This window comes from Podarcis cretensis (genome assembly GCF_951804945.1).
Source record: "Podarcis cretensis genome assembly, chromosome: 5".
In the NCBI taxonomy this organism is placed as follows: Eukaryota; Metazoa; Chordata; class Lepidosauria; order Squamata; family Lacertidae; genus Podarcis; species Podarcis cretensis.
Genome location: NC_137174.1, coordinates 14,314,384 through 14,329,579, shown reverse-complemented (window position 1 = coordinate 14,329,579; position 15,196 = coordinate 14,314,384). Strand labels below are relative to the sequence as shown.

The window sequence follows — 15,196 nt, the reverse complement described above, 5'->3', positions numbered from 1 at the left end:
TTTTGCTTATTTAAAGGGGCTCAGTCAGACAGTGAGATCTATCACCCAAATGAAGCCAGCCTAGATCGTGGCTACACTTCTGATTCAGAGGTGTATGCAGATCACAGCAAGCAAGGCAAAATGCATCGTTCTGTGACTGATGTGGATGTGATGAACAGCGGCTGGCTTGTGGTAAGTAGTACCAGAGGCTTCCACCTGCTTTATGCATGTCTTCGTTGAGGCAACAGGCTATAGAGAAAGCCCAAACCCAAGTCAGATTTCAGGTTAGCACTGCATCAAGGCTCCTATTTCTAAGTTTGGAAACAGTCTTGTTTGCATTGCTAGTCTCTGGCAGACCTTTCACCCGGATTCCAGGGGAAGGCAAGTACAACCGTATAGTTCTGTCCGAAGACTGCAAAAACAGGCCTTCCAACACAGACTTTTCTGCCAAGTGAATTGAGTGAACTGGCCCAAATCCAACTGTCTCCATAGGGATCTGGCTATTTATGAAAAGGCAACATTCTAAGGAAGCAGGAGCCCAGAGACTTGGAATGGCATATCAGGTGGTTATTGGAAGTTAGTACAGGCAATGCAGCCCATTCTCTTGGCTGTAGAGAGGGCTGACAGTTGCCCTATTAGACTCAAACATACTTTTCATTTCACAGGTTGGGAAGGATGACCTTGACAGCCCAAAGGCCATGGCTGGACTCTCCAAACTGGGCAGTTCACCCTTGGTGAATCAGTACAGCCTGACTGTGGGGATGGACCTGGGCCCACACAATACCAAGTCGCTCATGAAGTGTGTTGAGTCCTTGTCTTTCATTGTGCGAGATGCTGCCCATGTCACACCTGAAAACTTTGAGCTCTGCGTCAAAACTATCCGCATCTTTGTAGAGGCCAGTCTAAATGGAGGTGAGGCCATCACTTTTCTGTAACCTGAGTATTTGGCTGTGGGGCTCCAGGTTATATCAAATTAAGGGAGCAATCTACACCCATTAGGTGAGGGTTGGTTTTTTTATTTTTTGTTCTTATAAAAAAGGTAGATCAACTAGACCTGCTGTCATGGGCTGGCTGAACACAGAGGAATGATGGGAGGCACCAGCTAGGGAACCCACAAAGGATGAAGGCTCGGAGCTCAGGGATTGGTGGTGAAACGGCAGTGAGTGGTCAGAGGGAGAACTTAGCATCTCACCAGAAATGCTGGAGCTTTCCTCCTTTAATGTTTCACGCCTGGGGATCCCTAAGCTGAAAGTTTCAGGTTGTTTGTTTAGCATTAGAATTAGGCACAAGGTGTTCCTGGAGAACCACAACCTAGAGAAATTCTTCTTGTTCTTAGGGTGCAAGTCCCAGGAAAAGCGAGGGAAGAGCCACAAGTATGACCCCAAATCGACCCGTTTCAAGAAGAAAGCAAAGGAGAGTTCTCTGAGGCACTTGAGGGCATCTAGCCAGCATCAGCACCGCTCGGCCAGTGATGAGGATGATGAGGATGAGAGCATCCCTGCCAGTTACCACACTGTGTCTTTACAGGTTAGTCAGGACGTAAGTATAGCCTGGATTTCTTCCTTGCTTTCCCTGCGATTATCCTGGTTGCAGTAGCTTTGGGTCAACCTAGGTGTGGCATTATTCATTTTCTTTGGCCTTGCATGACTGGGTTTTATTTTCAGAGTAGTCTGGGAAATAGCTGAGGTGGCAGCGGTTGGCAAGGAGAGAGTGAGTTGGATCAGGACCATGGCTCAGGGGACGAAGGACTTTAATCCAATAACCCCACTGTGGTCCTGATGCAAATCAAGGAAGACCCATGCCTGTTACTCACAATGGAAGGAAAACATCCATTGGTGTCAATAGAAACTTTCCTCCCATTGCAAATAGCAGGAGCAGTGGAAGGGGCTAATTCTATTTGGGAACACAGTGGGAGCAAAGGTTAAGGCCCCACTTCACCACAGTTCCTGTACAATTTGCCTGCCACCAGCCAGCTATTGTAAAGCACACAGCAGCCAGCCACACAAGGCCAAACGGCATAAATAACATCGCATCTAGTTTGATCCTTAGTGATACAGCGCCTGCAGGGAGTTTCCCTATATTTTGTTTGATACTATAAAATATATGGATACTATAGTACAGTCTAGAGTAGTTTATTGGAAATGTATCTTCAGCAGAAAAAAAAAGTATATCCCAACAACATCACACATACCATCTCGGGACTATTTAATTGCTCATCGTCTAACATTGTGTATGCCATCAAATGCCAACAGTGTCCTTCAGCTCTCTATATTGGACAAGCAGGCCAAACCTTACGCCAAAGAATAAACGGACATAAATCTGACATCAGGAATCACAAGACAGAGAAACCAGTAGGAGAACACTTCAATCTCCCAGGACATTCTATACAAGATCTCAAAGTAGCTGTTCTATTACAAAGGAATTTCAGAAATAGACTGGAAAGAGAAGCTGCTGAATTGCAACTTATTACCAAACTTAAAACCATGGAGAGACCTGGTCTGAACAAAGACATTGGATTCTTATCTCATTATACATGACAAAGCCATTTTTCACCTTCTCACCCCTTGCTTTTTCCTGTAAGACCTATTGCAGTTGTTAAGAGTCATCAACAGGCTCATCACAGCTATCTGCCAATCACCCAATCCCACCACCCTTCTGAGTAATACCCCTCCCCACCTTCTCACTATATAGAAGGGTCTGGTGACTTCTGTTTCAGTGTATCTGAAGAAGTGTGCATGCACACGAAAGCTCATACCAAGAACTAACTTAGTTGGTCTTTAAGGTGCTACTGGAAGGAATTTTTTTATTTTGTTTAGGGAAAGAAAGAACCATCTTGAATAGGAATATTTCCTTCCAGGAATATGCTGAAGCCTGCAGACAGTTAGTTCCCTTGATAACAGTGCAAATGAACACGGAATGACTTCTATGATGATGATACACCTGTAGGAATAGGACGGTGTTAGTCTGTGCTTCAAGTGACTGAGAAGCTACAGTACTTCTGTCCCTGAAAGGAAACTGAAGCCAAGATTTGGGATTGTGTCTAATGAAGCACACAAAAAGTTTTGAAAGCAAGCTGTGTTTGCTTGGAGGGTGAAGTTGGCAAGGGTTATGTAGGATTAGAGTTTTGTTAGTGAAGAATTCTTAGGTGGGTGGTCACAATGTACTGAAGGTCATTGTTGATTGGTGACTTATTGGCCAATTTCTAGTGGGAAGTCTTGGTGCCTCTTAGGAGCTGGTATTCTTGTTAAGGTAGACCTTGGTCTATCCTAGCAAGGCACATTGTTTGCTTGAGTGTCTACTCAGGCTCTTTTAATACAGATCTCTTTTATTTTAACTTTTAAAGTGGAACAGTGGTACCTTGGTTTGCAAACAGCTTAGTTGTCGAACAAATTGGCTCCTAAACGCCGCAAACTGGGAAGTAAGTGTTCTGGTTTGCAAACGTTTTTCAGAAGCCGAACGTCCGACGTGGTTTCTGTGGCTTCCACAACTTCTGCTTGAGTGCAGGAAGCTCCTGCAGCCAATCAGAAGCCGCGCCTTGGTTTTTGAACGGTTTCGGGAGTCAGGCGGACTCCCGGAATGGATTAAATTCGAGAAACAAGGTACCAGTGTATTGAGCCTGCACTCATACTTTATAGATTTAGCCCAGCCATGGGAATCCTAGGGAGAAAATCATGACCATACAAAACTGAAGTTGCTACACCCTTTGGTTAGAGGGATGCAGGTAGTTGGGCGGGCTGTGGGGGGTACCTCTGGAAAGTGTCCAGAGGGTTGGTGTGGGTGCAGTGTTCCTTTCTGTGGGAATTAAAAAGTGCCTTAGTTATTGCCTGCATGGTTCTGTCTCTTTTGGGGGTTATGGGGGCATTTTGCTATGAATCTGTATTTTAATACAGAGTAACGCACCCAGCCAGATATTCTAGAAGAGTGAGAAATTAAAAATAGGAATTCCCTTCCTATAGCTTATGACTTCCTTAATCAAACCAAGAATCAGTTGGAACTGCTGAACACGTTCATATGCAGTGGTACCTCAGGTTACATACGCTTCAGGTTACATACGCTTCAGGTTAAAGACTCCGCTAACCCAGAAATAGTGCTTCAGGTTAAGAACTTTGCTTCAGGATGAGAACAGAAATTGGGCTCTGGCGGTGCGGCGGCAGCAGCAGGAGGCCCCATTAGCTAAAGTGGTGCTTCAGGTTAAGAACAGTTTCAGGTTAAGTACGGACCTCCGGAACGAATTAAGTACTTAACCTGAGGTACTGCTGTACTTGTAGGCTTATTCCCTCAAGCCTGGGTGATTGCCCTGTTTCTTCCCCTTCTGATAATCAGATTTGTTTGGACACAACCACGATAACAGGTCATTGCTTTTCTTCCATTCTGAGCATTGATGGTGACTTGTTTTCATGTTGTTCATAGATAGGCAGGTTGTATGTTGCCAACTTACCTCTTCTATTGCAGCTGCTGGACCTGATGCACACCCTTCACACACGAGCTGCCACCATCTATAGCTCTTGGGCTGAAGAGCAGCACCATCTGGAGGCTGCGGGAAAGAAAATTGAAGCAGACTCTCAGACGTTATGGGCCAATTGCTGGTGCCCATTACTGCAAGGTAAGCTTAGCCCATCCTAGCATACAAGAACAGGGTGGTCCGGCTTTTCATATCAAGTGGGCTGCAAGAGAACTTTTATATGGAAGCTGCAGGGGGAGGGGAGCAAGGGCAAAATTTGTCACCCCACCCCACCCTGCGCTCACACTGCCCTCCTCAAGCTGGCTAAGCAAAGTGCTGAGCTTTGTGAAGAAGGTATGAGGCTCTGGCAGGGTCCTAGAGCCCTCACATCTCCTTCCCCAAGCTGGTACAGTGCTAACGAGGCTTTGGGAAGGAGATAGGAGGACTTTAGGACCCTGTCAGAGCCCTCAGGCTTCCTTCCCAAAGCCCAGCGTCTTGCTTACATGGCTTTGAAAAGGCAGTGTGAGGGCCAGGGAGGGGTGTCAAATGTTGCCCAAAAAGGCCTTGAGCATTAGGTTGCGTATTGGATCGCTCTGGACTAGAAGATAGCAGCCACATGCATCAGAATTGGACATGAGGCAGTTGAAGTAGTACACTTTAAGGGAAGAGTGATATTAAACAAAACAAAAAATGGAGCTAAGCGCCCTGTGTTAATCATCATCATCATCATCATCATCATCATCACTTTATTATTCATACCACATCCATCTGGCTGGGTTTCCCCAGCCAGATCTGGGCAGCTCCCAACAGAATATTAAAAACGTGATAAAACATCAAACATTAAAAACTTCCCTAAACAGGGTTGCCTTCAGAACACATATTCAGAACACGTTAAGAGCAGCTTCGGATGTGTGTTCACCAAAGCAGAGACTGGGCTTATTATATGTGCTTGATATTCTATGCCAGTCTCACACATGCATTTTTTGAAGGGAGTTTCCATTCAAATCTAGTAGCATGATTAAGCTGCCTTTTGCCAGTAAGCATCTTGCTACCGACCCTGTTATTTACTTTCACTGCACTTTGAGAAGCTCAAATAGTATTCCCCCTTTGCTTTTAAGAAAGATTTTTATGCCAAAATATGATAAACTTTTCCTTATTGGTCCTGGTGGACTCCCTACTGTGATTCTTCTGATTCGTTACATACCGGAACATCTGATTTGAATGGCTCACACAAACAGTTCTCCAGATTACAGCCCTCCAGAAACATGACAGCAACTCAGGATTGTAATGGAGTAAATTATATTTCTATGTGACAGGCCCATGGGTTGCTGTGACAGATTCATTTTTCAACTGTGCTGTTGTGGAAACCCAGGGCTCTATGCTCACGGCCTAGGACCCTCGTACCTACGGGACCGCCTCTCCTGGTATGCCCCACGGAGAGCCTCAAGGTCCATAAATAACAACACCCTAGTGGTCTTTGGCCCTAAGGAAGTTAGATTGGCTTCAACCAGAGCCAGGGCCTTTTCAACTCTGGCTCCGGCCTGGTGAAACACTCTGCCTCATGAGACCAGGGCCCTGCAGGATCTGATTTCTTTCTGCAGGGCCTGTAAGACAGAGTTGTTCTGCCTGGCCTTTGGCTTGGAGCCAATTTGATTCCCTCCCTCCCTCTCTCTCTCTTTTTTTTCTTTCTTTTCCTTCTCCTCCTGCGATGAGGCTACATTTTAATATTTTAATGTTCCATTATTTTAATGTTGTATTTTATTTTTGTTTTTAAGTTGTAATCATTCATCTTGTTTTTATTATTGCTTGTAAGCCGCTCTGAGCCCGGCCTTGGCTGGGGAGGGCGGGGTATAAATAAAAAATTATTATTATTATTATTATTATTATTATTATTATTATGATATGCTGGTCCAGGACTACATTTAATAAGCATCGAACGGTTCTGTGCTTTTGGGGAGGTTGCGTGAAGGATGTAAGCAAGGGCTGGAGTTGCTTGGTGCAGAATGAAGATTCTCCCTCTCATTTTAACTTGCGCTCTTTGCAGGTATTGCCTGCCTGTGTTGTGATGCAAGGCGACAGGTGCGGATGCAGGCACTGACCTACCTGCAGCGGGCTCTGCTAGTGCATGACCTGCAGGCTCTGGATGCCTTAGAGTGGGAATCCTGTTTCAATAAGGTATTGTTATATGCCTACATTGGCAATGCTTGCGAATGGGCTCATCTTTCCAAAGGAGGCAATGGAGGAGTCCTATCTGTGGAGGAAGACAGGACTTCTCCTGACCCAAAACCTGTGTAACTTGCTTCCACCTCCTAGTCTTTTTCCTCCCCTGGTAGAATATACTTCTTGAGGCAGGGAGGACATCTGAGAGATTTGTTGAAGGTGAGACAGTAGATTTGCCTGGTCATCACTGGGCAAGGCTCAACCACACACTCTTTATCTGCTATCCTGGCAAGTGGCAATGCAGAACAATGGTCAGGTATGAGGGAGTTTTCTGGGCTGCAAACGGACCAATTTATTTATTAAGGTCCCAATTTAGTAATTTATTAAGGTACACAGATGAAAGGCTAAATGTTCAAGGCAAATATAATAAATGCTCTGTTTTCCTTTATCTAAAAGGTATCTCACCTGTACATTTGAAAATCTAGGCAGGTTCAAGGCATATATTACACATCTGATAGAAGGGACTGCCCCTATTTCAAGTAGAAACAGCAATAAATCCTATTTTTTTCCAGTTCTGAAGGCTTGGGAGAGGAGGGAGCTTTCATCTCCTTTGAGGGCGAGCTGAGTTTTCCCACTTCAAATTTGAAAAATCCAATGGGAAGCAGGACATGCAGACCCTTTACAGCAGGGGTCAGCAACCTTTTTCAGCCGTGGGCCGGTCCACCATCCCTCAGACCATGTGGTGGGCCGGACTATATTTTGAAAAAAATATGAACAAATTCCTATGCCCCACAAATAAACCAGAGATGCATTTTAAATAAAAGGATACATTCTACTCATGTAAAAACACACTGATTTCTGGACCGTCCGTGGACCGGATTGAGAAGGCGATTGGGCCGCATCCAGCCCATGGGACTTAGGTTGCCTACTACTGCTTTACAACATAGTTGTAAGTAGGCAGCAAATTCCTACTTGCATAGCATTTGCCAACCTGGTGCTTTCCTGATGCTCTGGACTACAGTTCCCATCAGCCATGGTCAGCACAGACCTTCAGTGAGCCTCTGCATCTTGCCTTCCTCAGTTGCAACCAATTCACTGGAAGATGTGCATCCATATAAGTCAATAGCAAACTAGCTAGGGTGAAGAGCAGTTCAAGGAGAATTGATATAGTTGCATCATCATTGGAGGAGGTGATTTGTCTTAGGGCAACCTTATTTTTCTTTGTCCCTCTGGACCCATTCCTAATAATCTTTATGTTGTTGTGATCATCTGCTGTCCCCTAGAAAAAGTCAGACTGCAGGAAAGCTTCTTGCTCTCAACCCCTACTATATTTTGCCTCCTGTCCTTATTTACCAGTCTGCTGCTTATCTTGGATAATAGGTGCTGTTTCCTTTGCTGACCAAACTCCTAGAAAATATCAGCCCTGCGGATGTCGGTGGAATGGAGGAGACCAGAATGAGAGCCTCTACTCTCCTCTCCAAGGTGTGAGGCCTCTTACTTTACTTTTCAGAGAGCAAAGCTTTCTAATGTTAAGTAAGGTAAAGGTAAAGGCACCCCTGACCATTAGGTCCAGTCGTGACCGACTCTGGGGTTGCGGCACTCCTCTCGCTTTACTGGCCGAGGGAGCCAACATACAGCTTCCGGGTCATGTGGCCAGCATGACTAAGCTGCTTCTGGCGAAAAAGAGCAGTGCACAGAAACACCATTTACCTTCCCACTGGAGTGGTACCTATTTATCGACTTGCACTTTGACGTGCTTTTGAACTGCTAGGTTGGCAGGAGCAGGGACCGAGCAACGGGAGCTCACCCCGTTGTGGGGATTCGAACCGCCGACCTTCTGATTGGCAAGTCCTAGGCTCTGTGGTTTAACCCACAGCACCACCTGCATCCAGTACATCACTTTAAAGGTCCCTCTGACTATGCCTATTAGGCAGTGGGGATGAGCAGACTTGAACTGGGGCTTTCAGGAGACACCCAGTGTCTCCACTTTGAATTGCTACCTTCCTTTGAACTGGTTTCCCCATTCCCAGTGGGAAGTGGTGTAGTAGCCTCCTGCCCTGAATTCACTGTCACTAAAGAAAAACAAAGTCTATTCTCCTAGTAACTTTTCCTGTTTATGTGTACTTCACCTGCAATCTCTGTAGCAGGGTGAGGACTTTGTTTTAGCTCCCTGTGGTTGGCTAACAAGCTTTAAGGAGCCAGAGAGGATTTATTTTAAGTTACTACATGTTCACCTTTACAGTTGAAATGAAAGGATAACTTGCAAAAAGACAACCCTGCTTGTGCAGGACACCCCCCCCCCCAATATATATACACAGAATTTAAAGCTTAACAACATTTCGAAGTAATATCACCCTGCCTGTCTTAATTCTGGCCATCGGTGTTAAGACTGTAGTATGTGTACAACCTTGTTCATTTCATTAAATTGATTACTCTCTCAGGATTTAAGCATTGTGGCCACATGGTCTGGTGATTTTTTACAAGAGGCCCTAAACAAGCTTTTGGGCCCAAGTGTGGCACAGCATTCCCGGGGTTTGGAATCCTTTAACAGGGCAGAGCTGTCTAGGAATAATAATAATAATAATAATAATTTTATTATTTATACCCTGCCCATCTGGCTGGGCTTCCCCAGCCACTCTGGGCGGCTTCCAACCAAATATTAAAATACAATAGTCTATTAAACATTAAAAGCTTCCCTAAAGAGAGCTGCCTTCAGATGTCTTCTAAAAGTCTGGTCGCTGTTTATCTCTTTGACATCTGGTGGGAGGGCGTTCCACGGGTGCAACTACCGAGAAGGCCCTCTGCCTGGTTCCCTGTAACTTGGCTTCTTGCAGTGAGGGAACCGCCAGAAGGCCCTCGGTGCTGGACCTCAGCGTCTGGGCAGAACGATGGGGGTGGAGATGCTCCTTCAGGTATACTGGACAGAGGTCGTTTAGGGCTTTAAAATAACCTTAAACATACCCTGTGGTGTCAGAGCAGTCACCTTAGGTCCCTCTTCCTCTCATGCTATATGCTTACTGTGTGATCTTCTGTTCTATCCTAGGTCTTTCTGCAGCACTTGTCTCCACTGCTCTCCCTCCCAACCTTTGCTGCACTATGGCTGACAATTCTGGATTTCATGGACAAATACATGCATTCTGGATCCAGTGACTTGTTGGTATGTATTTGCTGCCCCTTCAGGTTTCTAGGATCTCTCCTTGGTAGGCCCATGTCTGAAATGCATGTTAACACCCCTCTGGGCCTTTCCACCCTTCTTGGTCTTCCAGTGATCCAGCCCCATGTTAACCTCTGATAGTGATCTAAAAAGAGGACTTGAGGGAGCAGTTGATTCAGAAGGAAGAAAGTGTACAGGATCTCAGATTTTAGCTCTTAGATATGTCTTGCCTTGCAGCCAGAGGCCATCCCTGAATCACTGAAAAATATGCTGCTAGTAATGGACACGGCTGGAATATTCCACAGTGCTGACTCACGAACAGGCTACTCTGATCTCTGGGAGATCACCTGGGAACGCATAGACTGCTTTCTGCCAAAACTGAGGGATGAGCTCTTCAAACAGACAGTCATCCAAGGTATGCAAGCCAACCGCTTTGTGTTATGTTTAGAATCTGTGAGCAAGCTTCATGTTCTGAGAGAGGCACTTGGGGGTATGTCGAACTGGCCATGCAAGGTTCCTTGCAGAAAGAAATGAAACAAACCAAACAGGAAAGCATCCTTAGTTACTCACTGATGCAAAGCTCTTTATTTTAGCTCAGCATGTTTGGTAGTAAAACTCCTTCAGGACCTTAAAAAATGTGCGAGTTCTTAAAATTTCAAGCCACCTTATTCTTCAAATCTAACCAACTTGTAAACCTAGTTCAGTATAGATGGCGAGGATTGCATTCTTACTTTTTCAAGCTGGTTCTTGAGTTGGTTAGAGTTTGAGTACAAGGTGTTTTTGAACATTAATAACACAAGTTTTTCAAACTCCCGAAGGGGCAGTGTTTTACTCTGAAATGTGTTGAGCTGCAATAAAGAGTTTTTCATCAATGAGCACTAGAGCCTGTTCTCCTTTTCATTTTGTTCTCTTAAGGCATTTCTTTTCCCCTTTTCTTGTGCTCCTTGCAGAAAGGAGCCAGTGCTTGGGGCTTGAGATGGACCCTAGAATGCAGTAGATCTGAGGCTTTACTAGACAGCAACAGAAATGGAGCTCCAAGCCAATCCCAAAACCAGTGTTGTGCATCTCTTGCTTTCTTTGCCTGAAAAGATGCCTGGGCACAAACAGTCCTGATGGCTAAGTTAAGATTCACACCACAGTTCATGCCTTGGTTCCCTTGATGATGCAGACTATTGGGGAGCGGGGCTGTTGCACAGATCGTGCTAGAATAGACTCCTGATGTCTTGTCATAGCAGAGAATACTCGTTTGTGGGTTGGTGTGTATAGTCTTGTCCCGTGTTGCCAGAGCAGCCTGATCTGACATGAGTGGGAGCACGCAGTCTTGATTTAAGGGAAAGCCTTTTTCCTCGAGAGGTATAATCTTTTCTTTTTTCTTTTGCTTGCTGTTTTTATTTAGACCCAGTTCCTACCTTACCAATAGAGATGCATCCTCCCAAACCAACAGTATCTTCCCTGCCACATTCCCCTGGAGGGGATACAAGGACTGCCACCCATTCAGCTCCCTCTGAGAAGTCGTCTGAGCTGGCGGCCATTGGTAAGTCCTACAGTTCCTGCAAGAATGAGCTGCTTCTATCACCACCACCACAATCTAATAGACATGATATAAAAGGAATGGGAAGAGGAAGAGGAAGAGGAAGCAAGCATTGGAGAGGTGTTGTTTCACTGGCTAATGAATGGGATCATGTTTGTCTCCTTGCCATATTCTTCCTGAGATGCAAGTGGCCTACGTCACCTAGCTGGTAGCAGAAATGAGAGTTTGCCACCTTTTCAGGCAGGCAGCGAGGAAACAAACCCCTGCAGCTGCTCCTTTTCTGTCTTAGGGGTGGGACCAGATCTCTTCTTTGCTGCAAACTGGTGGCAGTAGTAACAGCAGCAGCAGTATTGCATGACTAATTTTTCAAATCTCCTCATCACTGAACATGATGCTTTACAAACTAATGCAAGTTAAACAAACAAGAAACCAGCAACAAACATATCCCTGTTCCAGGTTGCTTACGGTCTAAAGTCTTACAATGTGGGAAGTACAGCAAACAGAGGATAGGAATCCGTATTTGTTAATTTTATATTCTTCTTTTCCACCAAATGGTGCTCAGGGCGATTAACAGCAGTAAAATACAAAGTAAAAATAAAAACAAGTAGGTAAAAACATCAGTAAAATGCATCGATTTGAATATTTACAGATGCCTTAACAAGGTGGGTAATGAGGCCACAGGCTTGTCTGACTAAAAGTGCTTTTGACTGCCGGCTGAAGGGTTAAAGATGGAGCTAGACCAAGAAGAGGTAGCGCTGGATAAAAGAGAGAAAATTCAGTTGCACTGCTTAAGCTTCAGTTAGAGGTTAAGCCAAAGCATTCTCATAAAAGATGAGTTTCAGGGTGAGGTTTGAAGGGGAGAAAGAGTTGGCGTCACATGTGTTTGTGTTCTGGGAGTTCCAGCCTAAGGAGCAGCAAGGGAGAATGGGTAAAACCATTTAAGAAGACAGGAATCTGTTGAGCTGCTAAAGGTGTAGAGTTAAAGAAACAAATATATGCAGAATGAGAAGCAGAATGGGACACTAGCATAGGAATTGGAAGAGGCACGTCACATGGGGTGACTGAAGAGGCAGTGCGATGATGATGACGACGACGATGACGATTTATTAATTTATTGAATTTATATACTGCCCTATACCTGGGGGGCTCAGGGCAGTTCACAGAATAAAATCAAGATATAAAACCACAAAATACCTAATAAAAATAAAAACAACAACCCAGTAGCTACCCCCCCCCAAAAAAAAAACATTTTAAAAGGGTATAGGATGTGAACAGGATCAAACAAAGGCCTGGTTGAAATTTTGCCTGGCGTCTAAAGGTGTATAATGAAGGTGCCAGATGAACTTCCCTGGGGAGAGCATTCCACAGATGGTGAGCCACTGCAGAGCAGGTCCGTTCTCGTGTTCCCACCCTCCAAACCTTTCGAGGAGGGGGCACACGAAGGAGGGCCTCAGAAGATGATCTCAGGGTCTGGGTAGGTTCATATGGAAAGATATTTCCATATCCTTGAGATATTGCGGTCCCTGGAACAGGGAGTGAAAAGAAACCAAGAGAAAAAGGAATGATTGGTGTGTACTTATACACGGGTGGCGCTGTGGGTAAAACCTCAGTGCCTAGGACTTGCTGATTGTAAGGTCGGTGGTTCGAATCCCCGCGGCAGGGTGAGTTCCCGTCGTTCGGTCTCAGCTCCTGCCCACCTAGCACTTCGAAAGCACCCCTAAGTGCAAGTAGATAAATAGGTACCGCTTTATAGCGGGAAGGTAAATGGCGTTTCTGTGTGCGGCACTGGTGCTGGCTTGCCAGTTGCAGCTTCGTCACGCTGGCCACGTGACCCGGAAGTGTCTTCGGATGGCGCCGGCTCCCGGCCTCTTGAGCAAGATGAGCGCGCAACCCTAGAGTCGGTCACGACTGCCCCGTACGGGCAGGGGTACCTTTACCTTTATACACACCAAGAGTGAGCTAGGTGAAGCTTGGGAAGGTCATGGAACATATTAGGTAAAGGTAAAGGGACCCCTGACCATTAGGTCCAGTCGTGGCCGACTCTAGGCTTGCGGCGCTCATCTTGCTTTACTGGCCGAGGAAGCTGGCGTACAGCTTCTGGGTCATGTGGCCAGCATGACTAAGCTGCTTCTGGCAAACCAGAGCAACGCACGGAAACGCTGTTTACCTTCCCGCCGGAGCGGTACCTATTTATCTACTTGCACTTTGACGTGCTTTTGAACTGCTAGGTTGGCAGGAGCAGGGACAGAGCAATGGAAGTTTACCCCATCGCGGGAATTCGAACCGCCGACCTTCTGATCGGCAAGTCCTAGGCTCTGTGGTTTAACCCACAGCGCCACCCGTGTCCCCATGGAACATATTATCTGGTGACTAATTTTCCTCTTGAACATGTGAAAAATCTGTTCTCTTCTCTCAGCAGACCCTGAGACGGCTTTAGTTCCCAGCAGTTCCAGTCTCTCTGGACCACAGTTCCACCCTCCAGCAGCAGCACCTGTGAAAGTGAGCTCGGCGAAAGATGCACCTCAAGCGGTGGCACAGCAACCTCTTATTCTTCAGCCTCTGGCCTCCCCCTTACAGGTGGGAGTGCCACCTATGACTCTACCTATTATTCTGAACCCAGCCCTCATAGAGGCCACCTCTCCTGTGCCTCTTCTGGCCTCCCAGCGGCCGACTGACCCCATGACAGCTTCTGAAGTCAACTGAGGAGAGGAGTAAAAAGGACAGTTGGCTGCAGGGGTGATGGTGGTACAGGATGCTCTGTCTGGTAGAAGCCATGATTGCTGTAGGGAAGACCCTAGCAGAAGTGTGGAAGGCCACTTTGCAATGTGGCTGTCCTCCCCAGTGGACCTAAGGCCAACATTTCCATCCCAGCTCATCTGTTCCATGGCTCTTGGCTCCTTTTGTGCAGAGGCAATCTCTGTGTCGGTGATGGCCAGCTTCTCTTCTCTTTAGAGTTAGGGGGCAGCAGTCAGCTTTTCAGCACACACCTTCTGCTGCCTGTGATCTAAAAGAAAAGAAAGAAGGTAGGCGTTTCCTGCAGAGTGGAGCAGAGGAGCTTTATTCCCTAGGAAATTAAGCAGAGACGCTTCTCTTACGGATATTTGCTTGCCTATATTCTTTGGCATTGACTTGAGAATGTGACTTTTCCTATCGCCACTCTTTGGCTTGACTCTTCAGGGTACTATTCAGCTACTCTGCTGGGTAGCGAGAGCTGGGGGGGAAATATCTGCCCACTGGACAAGACCAGAGAATGTGGGACAGGAAGCAGAGGCCTGGGCCCAGGACAGGGAAGGGGAACCTCTGCAGTGCTGAGCGAGCTGTACCATCTTGACTAACTCTTGTACTAGAAGCTCTCCTCCTTTCAGTTAAATCTCACTGGGTGCCCTCCAGGCATTCTTTGCTTGCACTCACGATCTCACAAGATAACTAGACTTGGTTGAGTAGTGCCCAATAAAGTGAGAGGCTTCTGGGAGCGGGCAGGAATTGGCCATACATAATGCTCTAACTCATTTGGGAACAGGCTGCTAAATTTTCCTTCTGGTCGCTTTCACTTTAGGAGGATGCTGTTACCCCCTCCTGCACCTCTGGCCTCTTAGCACAAAAGCAGAGTGAAATGTGTCTCATCTGGTGCTTCCTTCCTCTTATGCATTAGGCTAAAATTCTCCACATTTATTGCAGAATCCCATTGGGAACTGAAGCCAGTGTCTACTGTGTGGAACGGCAGGTGACTGTGTGTGTGTATATATATATAAGGAGTCTATTGACTTTTTACAGTGGAATAAATATGACCTGTAAATGAATTATTTTGGCTTAGCAGTTCTTCTCCCCCGCCCCATCCCTCCCCCACCAGGGGTGCCAACTTGAATAAAATATTGGGGATCCCAGGTAAGCCCCCCCCATATAATCAGTCACATGATGTGCCACACCCACC

The 15,196-nt window shown here is 46.1% G+C and overlaps 1 protein-coding gene across 8 annotated transcripts in view; it reads left to right on the top strand.

The window, feature by feature from the left end:
- GBF1 (golgi brefeldin A resistant guanine nucleotide exchange factor 1) overlaps positions 1 to 15,065 on the top strand; it is an 87,607-nt gene extending 72,542 nt beyond the window's left edge. For 3 of the 8 annotated variants that reach the window (XM_079975059.1, XM_079975057.1, XM_079975061.1), the window contains 10 exons: positions 17 to 171; positions 645 to 891; positions 1,316 to 1,518; positions 4,432 to 4,582; positions 6,465 to 6,595; positions 7,961 to 8,062; positions 9,624 to 9,737; positions 9,972 to 10,149; positions 11,131 to 11,268; positions 13,682 to 15,065. In XM_079975059.1, coding sequence (XP_079831185.1) covers positions 17 to 171; positions 645 to 891; positions 1,316 to 1,518; positions 4,432 to 4,582; positions 6,465 to 6,595; positions 7,961 to 8,062; positions 9,624 to 9,737; positions 9,972 to 10,149; positions 11,131 to 11,268; positions 13,682 to 13,968 — 1,706 coding nt within the window. In that variant the 3' untranslated portion in view covers positions 13,969 to 15,065. The remainder of the gene's footprint in view (positions 1 to 16; positions 172 to 644; positions 892 to 1,315; positions 1,519 to 4,431; positions 4,583 to 6,464; positions 6,596 to 7,960; positions 8,063 to 9,623; positions 9,738 to 9,971; positions 10,150 to 11,130; positions 11,269 to 13,681) is intronic. The other 5 variants (XM_079975060.1, XM_079975064.1, XM_079975058.1 and 2 more) reach the window with 3 other exon arrangements.
- Positions 15,066 to 15,196: the final 131 nt, after the last annotated feature.